We start from the raw sequence: 12,250 nt of genomic DNA, 5'->3' as shown, positions 1-12,250 counted from the left end.
TTTAATTATTCACACACGCACTCAAAGTTTCTACCTAATAAGAGCACAAATAATTCGCAGAGTTGTGAAAATTAACCAAACCGAAAAATCACTTTCGCCAACAAATACAAGAAGCAAAGTGAAACAGAAGGCAAACATTAATCAAAAGCAAAAGACGAAAATGAAGACAATTGCGATGCGATATTGGCCTTGCCATATTGGAACCAAAGCGAATTAACTGATTTCTTTAAACACTGCCATTGCGCATCCTAACAATTTGTAATTATGTATTGACTACTATTTGCAGATCATAAAAATAGAAAATAATCTATTGGATAATGCCTAAAATAAAACTTCAAACATATAGGTGTAATTCACGCAAAAACATTGCTCTTTTGTTGACGCGAATCTTTTGACAAATTCAAGTATTGGGTTTATTGAAATACCGCATGAGCAATTTTAGACAAAGAATAATGATTTGTTTAATGAAACTTGGGAAGGGTCTGAACAAATTTATAGCACCCAATATACCATAAATTATAGTATTTCAATTTGCCTTCAAAATGCCTTCAGCAACTTCGCTACAGTTGGGCACATTATGCTATATTTTGTTCTGAACTCCACTTCAATTCATAAAAAATGCAGTCACACACGTGTTTTCAATCGTTTCTATATTTGTATTCAATGCAAGCCAAACTCCTTTTTAAGTTATAGCTTTTAATTGAAATTAATAATAGAAAACACTTATGTACTCATAATGAATTAATCGATAAATTTTAACAGCTGTTCACTTGAAATATGGCAACATGGATTCACTCGATTATATATTCACATTTGTTTTTATGCAGGCAAGTTCCAACAATTAGTAAATGTGGGTAATGCAGTGCAAGATCCACTAGCAAATTCAAGCTGGCAGATTATTTTTTCACAACACTTAAACCACCGCTGTCAATATATTATGGGATTATATCGTCGCTAACCAAATGGTTAAAACATTGTATATATATTTTATTTCTTTACTGCCATTTTTTTCCTCTAATAATTTAAGCGTCAAACAATCAGAGCACACACGCACACTTACGCCTGCTGCAACTGTTGCCACTTAGGAAAATCATCGAATCATGGTTTTAATGTGTTCGAAATAAGATGAAATGTAATTCTTTTAAGATTATCTAAAGTACGTAAAAAAACGAAATAGATCTAAAGATTATTGAAAAAAATTCAAATTTGTTAGAAAACATTTTTTTTGTATTCTTCACATAAAGTTCAACGGCTTGATGCGACTTAGAATATCCTCAAAACTTGGAAGCACACTTTCATTTATGGGCAGCACTGCTGTTGGGACAGTCATTGACAAAATATCAATCCGAGTCATTGAGAGCATATCTTATTTTCTTGTTGTAACAGCATAAACACTTCCAATAAATCTTTGGGGAATATTACTGGTTTCGGTAACGACATACATGAGGAATATTTATGCTGCTGCAACAGCTCCCAAAACTGGCCTTTGTTTGTAAGCACTTAATGAGAGTAGTTATGAAACTTGCCTAATGTCAGAAAGGAGTGTTGGCAGCATTGATAATAGTGAGTAATACCAGTTTCATGAGGCATCACCATACTCGCTAATAGCAAGTATTGCCCGATAACTTCGTCAAGCGAGCAGAGAATTGGCAAATCGAAGACGGGGTTTTTTTCTAAACTTCTGTTGTGTCTCTTTTCAAGAAACTGATTAAAATTACGGATTTAAGTTTTTGTATGTACAGATATAATTTTTAATTTGTTGCTATATCCTTATAATCCAAATTACAGTTGTCTGTTAAAAGTATTCGTACATACTCAATTTGCTCAGGCCATGCTGATTTATTTATTTTTCTTTGAAAAATATTTTCAAATAAATTAGATACATAGTACATAAATACCTGTTTGGGAAATATAAAAAATCAACTAAATTTCTCTTTATAAAAAATTATTTTATAGTACATAGACTCTTTCTGCATACAAAAAAATGCGTTGGACTAATGGATACGTATTATATTTACCGAAGGGTTGATATTGATTACATTACGAAATTCTGCTGAGATAAATATTAGACGTAAGATTGTTAAAGATGATCTAAATAGCTCAGTTCTAGAGTTCTAGAGAGAGAGACGTAATATTGGCATTTTAAAGGAGTGTGTGGTGGAATGGAAAATGCTTGCATTCTATTTTCTGGCTATATATACCTTGATGCGAGTAGCTGGATTTTAAACTACGTTGTTTATACGGTTAATGCAGTCATTAGCTTATTACTATGAGACCAATTAACGGTCTGTGTTATATGAATTATCACATACTGCTCAGCTCCAACAGTCTTACAAATCAGAGCGCGGAGTGTGATCATTCGTTGCCGATGGTGTTGACTGCTCTTCTTTTGTAGATTCATCAGCGTCAGCGTTATCATCTAAACTGTTGCCATCAGTAGCTGGTATATTAACTTGCTCACCTCCCTCATTGCTAGATTTTTCTGCTTCTGACTGCTCGTCTTTTAACGGCTCATCAGCGTTAACTTCTGAACCGCTGCCTCCTTCACTATTTTCATCAGTGCCCTCAGTTTTGGCTGCTTTCTTAGGTTTCTTAGTCGGCTTAACTTTGGGTTTCCAAATCTTTAATTTGTTTACCATATACTTTACTTCTCGGTCGAGCAACATCATCTTGTCGGTAATATCCTTTACGGATAAGCGCACTTCTTCGTGGCGTTTAAGTTGCTGCTGTGCCTTATTTTCAGTCTTCTTCCAATCGCTGGTCTCATCAATTACTTTGCTGAGCGTTTCGATTTCTACTTCTGTGAATATATCCTTTTCCGGGTTGGACTCTTTAGTCAGATTTTTAGCGCTTTTCAAGAATGTCTTCGCACTATCAATCAAACCATTCAAAGCCTTTATTGCATCTGGTCGCTCAGCGTGTTCCCAATGACGTGACAGAAAAACGTTTGTCAGTTTTTTTAGTTCCTTTAAACGCTGTTCATACATTTCAGGTGTAGGATTTTCGTGGTCTTCATAAAGCCAATCGGATATAGCAGCGCACAATTCAAGAATCTTTTCCTTTTCCTCGGGCGAAGCACAGGAGGCATACTCATCTTCATCTAATTTTTGTTGTATTTCAACGACATGTGATTCAAGTGCATTCAAACTGGATTCCAAGCGGTTACGGTCAGATTCGGCAGCATTGATGGATGTTAATTTTTCTACAGATTTTTCATAAGATTCGCCCGCAAGTGTGCGTGTGAATAATTCCGTTACTATATGCGCCACTGGCTCTTTAACGGTAACTAGTTTGATGGTATCATTTTTAGCGAGTAATTTGTCTTTCTCATCTGCTGATTTAGTTTCCTCAGTTTTGTTGGAGGTTTTAGTATCTTTTTTGACCTTTTTCTCGCTTGTTTCGGCCTCAGGCTTTGAAGGATCTATTTTCTCGTAGTCCGAGTGCTCTCCCTCGCTTTCGTTATCAAGATTAGCTTTGGCTTCATCCTTTGTAAAAAGCTTACTAATGGTGCTTCCCAACTTAGCAAGAGTTCCCTCATCCTCTTTTTGTTTTTCATAAACATACTCCACACCCACGCAATGGAAAATACCTGAGTCGTCCAAGGTAAAGTAAGCTTTGATACCCTTGGATTCGACCACATCGTTTTGGTGTTGCTCAAGCAACTCTTTTACTTTCGTCAATTCCACATGTAAAATATTCAATGAACCAATATAGGAAATCTCTTCAGCGGACAGGTGACTCAGATCACCGTAATGGACATCGAAATTAAAGTCTTCCGTATGTTTATTGAATGTGATGACTTTCTTTTGCGGATATGAGTTCATTTGCCCGAAGAGCACTCGTTTCACTTGACGCACAGCGCCGCCATCACCCGGATCGCGCTCAAAGGTAACTTGAATTGGAAAGATGACAGCATCCTTCACAACAAATTTTTTCACCTTAAAACCTGTTGCCAAATCTGCTGCCTTGTATACAGCGCCCATTGTTGCCGCCTCATCCGCGTTCAGACTCTTACCCAATTCTTGTTTGATGGCTTGCTTAAGGATTTCTTGCACTTTAGGCACACGGGTGCCACCACCAAACAATATAACTTGAGAAATGGTGTCCAATGAAAGACCAGATGCCGCTAGAGCTTGTTCAAGTGGCTTAACAACTCTTGGCCACAAGTCTGCACCTAATTCTTCCAATTTTTCACGTGTCACCTGTAATTTGAAATCCTGATCTTCTAGCAAGTTCTCTATTTGCGCAAAGTGATCGTTGTTGGCTGAAAGCACATTCTTTACACGGCCAGCCTCCTTGAATAGCTTGGCAAGGGCGCGTGGGCTGGTGGTCACATCAGTTTTAGTTTTTTTCATGGCATTGAATTCGGCCGCTAAATAATCACGCAGACGCAGTTGAAGTTCTAGGCCACCCAAAGTGCGATCGTAAGCCACTCCGAGAACCTGTACTACAGGGTTCGTTTCTTTCGTCACCTTATCCTTCATTAGCTGATAACTAACCACAGCTGCCGAAGTTTTATAAGCACCCATGTCGTAGAAAATGAAATACTGTGCGGTCTCATTGATCTCTGCGCGATGGAATACGCCATAGTTAAGTGCAACGGCAGTGTAATCATTAATCAGCTGCAAAACTTTTAGATTAGCCAATTCAGCAGCTGCTAGCAAAGCTTCACGCTCCGCTTGTGCAAAGTAACCGGGAACAGTAATAATGCATTCCGTTACGGGTTGTGAAGTGGATTCCTGTGCGAATTCTTTAGCTTTAACGAGGATTTGTGCGACAAGTTCTTCAACAGAAAACTGTTCCGCATCGCTTTTCTTGAAAATAACTGTATTCCGCTCTGGGTCGGCAATTATTTCATAATATGGAAAACGTTTTCTGAAATAAAAAAGTGAAGGAGATTCATTATATAAAAATGGAAGTGTAAAATTTGCGCAATCCCTCAATACACCACGCAGATATTCCAAATTGAGCAAAATAATTCTTTAATTTATAAATCCACGTATATGTCGGATTAAGAGATTAATCTTATTTTATAGCCATAGTCGTCCTATATTACGGCATATATTTCTAGAGATAATGAATTTTCAATTAACCGAACAATACACATCTATGTACATACACGTGTATGTATGCTGATAAAGAAAGCGAATTGTCTTCAGTAATAACAATTTCTGGCTCGCTCACCTGTATAAATCCACAATTGGGTTGTCAATTGTTTTGCCCAGCAAATCCAGTAAGTACCCATAAGCGGCAGATGGTTCGCGTATACCCACTGTCACAGCATCTTCTCCAAATGTACGCAAACCATCACGGAAAGCGAGTATTACCGGCGTTTTACGTTTCGATTCACGGTTAAGCGCAATTTCCATTGGTACACCAGGAGACACTACACCAACTTTCATCCATTCCGTACCTAAATCGACAGACATTACAACTGCAGCATTGGTGCCTGGTATTTGGCTGCCTACAAATAGTAGGCAGGCAGTGGTGAGTAGGGGTAAGACAAATGCCAATGACGTGGTACTCCACCGCCGTCGGTGTGTTGTATTTTGTTTGTTAGGCTTGTCGGCGAACATGTTGACGTGTTGTCAATGCTTATGGACAATTTACTTTCAGTAGCTAAAAATCTACTGTGATGGTTTTTGTAATCCTGCTTCCTACCAGCTGGATAATCAATTAGTGGTTTTCAATAAATAATTGTTGTCAGTACCGCACAAAATAAAAAAAAAACAAGTTAGGTTAGTTTTAACGAATACATTTTTTGTAATAAATATTAACACATTTCTTTTTACCAACACAATGGAAGTTACCTTATTATTCTTTTTATTGAAATGCTGAGGGCAGAAAAGTAAAATTGTAGCAAAAAACCCCAGAACTTTCGCCCACTTTTATATATGAACGGATATATCAGAAAAGTGACAGCAGGCGAAATAACTGACGTGTTCTATAGGCTTTCGGTTTTCAGCTGAGTTTGCCGCTCTTCGCAACTGATAGGGTTGCTGTGGTGTTTGTAAATTGAACGACATACAATTTATGCGTTTCTTTGAATTTTGTAGAAATAAGTTAATTATTTACAAATTCAATATGAGTAGCATCTAATAACTAATGAAAAAATATTAATACTTCTTTGCTAATAATTTTTTTATTTTGTAATTTTGCGGTTGATGCATTGGTAGATAATGCAGTTCTCGTCTAGTTGATAAGATGTTAATGATTTTAGATGTAGATGCCGCTGTGTATGGGGGAGGGTGGCAACACCGTCATCTACTCTAGGAGTTTGACCGCAGGCTTCGCCACGAGTGCTGTCAAGAAATTTCCCTCTCTGGTCGGCGTTTAAAAAACAAAGGATTGTTATAAGCCGTTACCATAGATGACTAGATGTGAAACTCTTTTTCTCGTGAGAGCGCTGAAAAATGTGCATTTTTTATAACATTTTCCAATATTGCCACACCGGTAGAAACATGAGTTGGGTATTTTTGAACCAAAGGTCTGGAATTTTTAGTTTCCATACCACCATTGAGGTTAGTATTTAGTGTGCGGTTGCCCAATAGCCTTATATCACTCGTAAACACCTACATATACTAAAAATAAGCACAATCCGTATGAAATATGTACATAAATAAGCAAAAAATTTAAAAATTTATATGTAAATGAAATTATTTAAAACTGAAATTCAAAAGTAATTTAATAATAATAAAGTAATGAACGCGAAAAACATAAGTTATAATTAAAAACATGACTTATTCCGATTTTTTAATATAACACAGAAAGTGGGTAACAAAAAAAAAAAATTCTCAAACAACGAACAGAATAAGTTAAAGCAGATTACTTTTAATCTTTATAAAATATCTCAAACTTAAATTAAATTCCCTTACCTACGCTTTTCACTCATAGAATATTTACGTATATACAAATTTACAGACATAAACCAACATACAGATTTCAATAAAAGTACATGTATGCACATAAGACTAATTAAAAGTAGAAGTCGAAAAGTATATAATGAGCTTTGGATTCTACAAACTCCCTTAAATTCAAATTATTACATTGCAATTGAATTAATATTAAGACAAATAATTATAAACATTTCAACACGTCATTTCTCCATTAAGCAAAAACGAACTGTTTTCGTCAGTTATTTTCGGCGCGTTTCTTCTGGCAGTCTGCCATTTCGCCTATCAGCTGTTCAAAATCCCATAATGTGTGAGTGCTGCCAAGTTTTTAAACGTCCTCATGGGCGCGCTCTCTCTCAAAATGAAGAAGTTTCACATCTAGTTATCTATGCCGTTACTCTAACGCCACAAATGCGGATTTTTAATGAGAAATAAAGAAAGAGTTTGCTGCACGCACGCGTTTAAGGGGGGAAGCTGGTCTAGAGCGCAAAAAAATGGGCATATTTTATGAATTTATTTTGACTCAACAAAGGAATCAATCGAAAATCTGTGAAATAGGTTTAATAATATAGCTTTCATGGTGCAAATACAAAATTTTTCGTCTGAATTAATTTCAAAATGGCCGCTGTCCAGCAGTTCTCCTAAGGCGCCTTTTTTTCTAGTGGGTCCATTGCCGAAGATGTAAACTCCTTAATTTTTGTCCTGGATCAAAAAATAAAATTTTTTTAGTTTCTATATAACAACAGAAAGAGACGTACGTAGGATTTTTTCGATATTTTGTTTTTTCGCGAAATGGTGCACGTTTGAACAAAAAGTTACAATTTTCACTATAAAGAACGACATAAAATTGTTGATTAAAAAAAAAACTATGTAATATAAATAAAAAATCCTACGTACGTCTCCGGAGAAAGGTATTTCGAATGTATTGTCAAAATTTCGTAAGAATCGGTAAAGATTTGTTCGAGTTATGTCTTCGGCCAGTTTAAAAAAAGTTATTTCGAGAAAAACGCGTTTAAAGTTGTAAATAGCGTTCGGGGCATACCTGCGAGGCACTGCCGTCGAATGAAAAATTTGGGCATTTAGACATTTTTGCTGGCATCCCTCATTTGGTATATTATTTCTAAGACCCTAAAGCACCTTTTAAGACAAAAAAAAATTTTTCGATTTTTTCAAAATTCTAGACCAGCTTCCCCCCTTAATACCGTGCTGATTTTATGTTTCAATAAGTACTAAATATATTTGAATTGTAACCATGGGGCAAATGTCTATCTATTGCCATCGTATGTCGAAGTCCCTCAATGTGGTATCAGTGCAGGTTGTTGTTTTAGTAGTTTACCGAGTCCTGCTAAGCGCGGTGAAGTCATTGGTCGCTTTCGTTTATCCCATTTAATAGTAGGCACAGGAAAAAGACTCTGAAGACGACACTCGGGAGCGGTACACCCGATGAATGCATTTTATGGCCTGCCAGTATACTGCCATAGATGAAGGCAGACACCTTGCCTTGGTGCGGAGGCTTAGTCGAATCACTAATCAGACTTTACCAATGGATGGGAAGGTAGTGGAGTCGCTTGAATACATTTTAGTATGGACCGAATGCACTCATTCCCTTGGTTCGGGCTGCTTTTTGAACGATGGCCAAGCTCTGCTCTGGGTCGGAACAAGTTGTTATACGACCCGTGCCGAGGTTCAGCCTAGCTGTGGTCCCAGACCAAAAATAGCCCAGCCTCGAAAGGAGTGCTCCGGATACCTGGCGACCTCCGGTTCTATCTAGCCTTACCTGTGCACACGGACCTCTGCACAGGCGGACCTCCCTTGTCCGACAATCGTGGGACCAAAAATGAATTCGAACAGGAAAAACATTATTTACAAGGAGGTCGGTCCTCCCAAAAAACCAACAAAGGTGGTTTCGACCGGCTTAACATGTCCGTCCCTCCAAGCAGAACTATTATGAGAAGAAGGCGGCCCATAGGGTCTTATTTAGACCAGGCTAAATAGCTAGATTAGGAAAAGGGAGTAATATCCGACTTGGGAAAACCAGCGGGTACTACTCCTAAAAGATAACAGTCTGCAGAGCAGACAATAGAAAGGGTCGCCAAAAGACAAAAGGTGAGATACTGGCCATCATCGACACGGAGAAGAGGAAGGAGTTATTCTTATAGTAAAATGGAGGTGGATTGAGGAAGCTATCGCCGAAGTGTACATCCAGGTCCTAGAGGAAAACCCCGAATCTCCTCCCCTAATAGAACTAAACGCATCGCCTGCGAGGACACTAGATCAGCCACGCTCTGCAAGTTGGCCGTAAGTAAGGTAGGAGAGGTTAGGTCGGGAGCCAAACTCGAAGCGGTCAGTAAGTATGAAATTCCAAACAGGCCTCGAGCTCGAGCTTGGATTCCGGCTAAGCCGGCAGAGCCTAATAAAATTGAGTAGATTTTCAAATCCTGCAAATCCAACCCATAATTGGAAGGTAGGTAGAATAGAGGAGCCAGTAGAAGGTAGGCAACAGGTGATGCTCATCTTCAATGGACAATCGCTCGCCCCACTGGCGCAGAAAAATAACGTCGTGAGGTTCGTGTTTGTTGACGCAACCATTCGAATCTATCGCAGCGACGATCCAGCTTTGGACTCAGATGAAGAGAGTGATAAGGTCAGCTTGCGCAGCGATACTGCAGAAGGGTTGGCGACATTAACGCTAGAGATGAGTCGCTACTTGACTTTATTCTAGAAAATAAAATTAGTGTTTTGAATTTAGGCTCAGAGCCGACTTTTATTACTATAAACAGAGAGGAAGTTCTGGATATCATCCTGGCTTCCGACATGTTTTCTAACCCCTCTACTGCCAAAGAGAGCCCCCAAAGAGCCCACTACATGTTGGGAGCTGGATAAACTGGTTAATCAGGTAACTAAAAAGTAATGAACAGCTCCTTAGCAGCTAGCTGTCCGGTTTTCCGACTCAGAGAGAAGTCTAAACTATCTTGGTGGTCTATGCATCTAACCCCGCCACGAGAATTCCATAGAAAATTGTTCAATCTGGGCAAGGCCACGAGAAGGTCAGAGGACTGGCAAGCCTATAAGGCTGAATTAAAAAACTATAAAAAAGTAGGGGAGGGGGCCCAGTTGTGACGCAGCTAAATATTTTTGACATGCGGTATGAAAATGACAGTTTGAGCCCTGCCAATCATGTTCGTTTGACGTTCAGCAGTTTTTGTGCAGACACCAACGGTAGTAGTCGCATTGTGTATACACGCACCAAACATCGTGTTGAAAATCGTGCGAAAAAGTTATTTTGATTTTTTTCAAAGTACCAAAATTTTGTGAAATTAACAGTGAAAAGGCGAGTTTAATGCATCAAAATATTGTATTTGCCGTATATTTTGTGATTCTATATGGATTTATGTGATTATGTGGTGTCTATAAAAAACTTGCTTGTCATACACAAAATAGCATCGTGACCCGGTTGTGACTCAGCGGGTGGCCCAGTTATGACGCACCTTTTTTTTGCACTACGATCATATCATCATTTGCTTAAAGCTGTTGCCGCTGAAATTGACCGCTGCCAACTCGATCAATTGCAACGTATGCAAGCGTCCAGTTCATTTGAAGTGCGCCAACATGCAGGCAAGTTATTTCACTTGCAAACACTGGGAAAGTGACGTGGACGACGACTAGGAATATTTAGATGACGATGATGAATAAAAATCGTTGTCATTTATGGCCATTGAAGGACATTTTCTTTTGTATTTTTCATTATTTTTGCCATTGAAAGCCTTCAAAATAAATAAATCATTAAATCACAACAATTGGTGTGACATTCCTTTCATATTTTCTCATTTCCAGTAAATTTCTTGAGGTGCGTCACAACTGGGCCACTTTTTTTTTGTCCTATATTAAAAAAAGTTATCCTGAAAAAATTTGTTCCAAAATTTTTTGAGTAACTCAAATAAACATACTTTCTTTGGAGAAAAGTTGCGTTTGGTTAATAGTTAAATGTTAAACTTCTTCATTTTTCAATTTGCGAAACTGAGAAAAAAATTTTAATTTTTTTCAAAACCCGCGTCACAACTGGGCCCCCTCCCCTATGTAGTTAGAACTGCGCAGCGTGAATCTTGGCAAAATTATTGCAAAGAAATTGAAGAAACTTCAGAAGCGGGCAGATTAAGAACAATTCTCTCAAGGGCGCCATGCAACCTAGGCTATCTACAAGGTCAAGGGAATGCACGGACTACGTCAAGTGAGGAATCGTTAGGTCTTCTCCTAGACACACACTTCCCAGGAAACAAGCCGAAATGAAAGGCAATCCGACCTAGGAAGTCTCTTAGTCACAAACGCAAAGATCGAGTGGGCTATTAACACTTTTGGTCCTTATAAATCACCAGGACTAGATGGTATCTACAATGCTGAACTGCAGCAATTACGGGCCATTATATTACCGTTTATCAAAGTTGTCATTAGAAGTTGTCTTAACATGGGCCACATTCCGCTAGGCTGGAGGGAGGCAAAAGTTTCCTTCATACCCAAGGCAGGTATGTAATCACACACTAGCCCCAAAGACTTCAGACCCATTAGTCTATGGTATTTTCTGCTGAAGATCCTGGAGAGAATAATGGAGAAATATATACGGGGCATTGTGCCTTTAAATAGGCTCCCCTCCGCGCAACATGCTTATACTAAAGGGAAGTCTACAGAAACCGCCTTATACTCACTCGTCGGGTTGGTGGAAAAAAGTTTATCAGACAAAGAGTTTGCATTGGTTGCTTTCGTAGACATAGGAGGCGCCTTCAACAATATAAATGCAAACGCTATAGTAGATTGAATGGAAGATTTTGGAGTTGAACCATACGTAGTAGTCCTGATAGAAGATATACTCGTCAAAAGAAAGGTAACGGCTAAATTAGGCAGCACTACTCTAAGCAGACAGGTCTGCAGAGGCACACCGCAAGGCGGAGTCCTCTCCCCTCTTCTTTGGATTTGGCAGTAAACTTCCTATTGCTGAGCCTGGAAATAGGGGGTTGCCACGTCACAGCTTACACAGATGACTTAGCAATTGCCGTTAAAGGCAAATATCCTAACACCCTTATGAATATTCTGCGCTCTAACACGGCCACTCTTAGAAGCTGGACTGAGAGCAGGAGACTCGATATAAACCCCTCAAAAACTGAAATAATTCTCTTCACAAAGAAACATAGGCTCCCTATAATCTCCCCGCTAATTTTAAGGGTGTGGAAATTCCTTTGAAAGAGAATGTCAAGTACCTAGGACTCATAGGAAACTCACATGGAAACCTGATATTGAAGAAAGAGTAAAGAAGGCGAACATTGCATTATATACTTGCAAAAAAGCGTTCCGTATTAAATGGAGAC

At 38.6% G+C, this 12,250-nt stretch overlaps 2 protein-coding genes across 2 annotated transcripts in view; both read right to left on the bottom strand.

Moving 5' to 3' along the window:
• LOC129237238 (ubiquitin-conjugating enzyme E2 Q2) overlaps positions 1-145 on the bottom strand; it is a 52,123-nt gene extending 51,978 nt beyond the window's left edge. The window contains exon 1 of the mRNA XM_054871827.1: positions 35-145. The gene's annotated coding sequence lies outside the window, so the exon portion shown is untranslated. The remainder of the gene's footprint in view (positions 1-34) is intronic.
• A 1,576-nt stretch (positions 146-1,721) lies between these two features.
• LOC129237332 (hypoxia up-regulated protein 1) lies at positions 1,722-5,956 on the bottom strand. The gene is made up of 3 exons (XM_054872006.1): positions 5,811-5,956; positions 5,185-5,664; positions 1,722-4,875 (listed from the first exon to the last, which is right to left on the bottom strand). The coding sequence occupies exons 2-3, from the start codon at positions 5,574-5,576 to the stop codon at positions 2,331-2,333; spliced, it is 2,937 nt and encodes a 978-aa protein (XP_054727981.1). The 5' UTR covers positions 5,577-5,664; positions 5,811-5,956; the 3' UTR covers positions 1,722-2,330.
• Between the last annotated feature and the right edge of the window lie 6,294 nt (positions 5,957-12,250).

This window comes from Anastrepha obliqua, chromosome 2, assembly GCF_027943255.1.
Source record: "Anastrepha obliqua isolate idAnaObli1 chromosome 2, idAnaObli1_1.0, whole genome shotgun sequence".
NCBI lineage: Eukaryota > Metazoa > Arthropoda > Insecta > Diptera > Tephritidae > Anastrepha > Anastrepha obliqua.
Note: the sequence above shows the minus strand (reverse complement) of the source record. Positions and strands in the feature narration are given on the sequence as shown.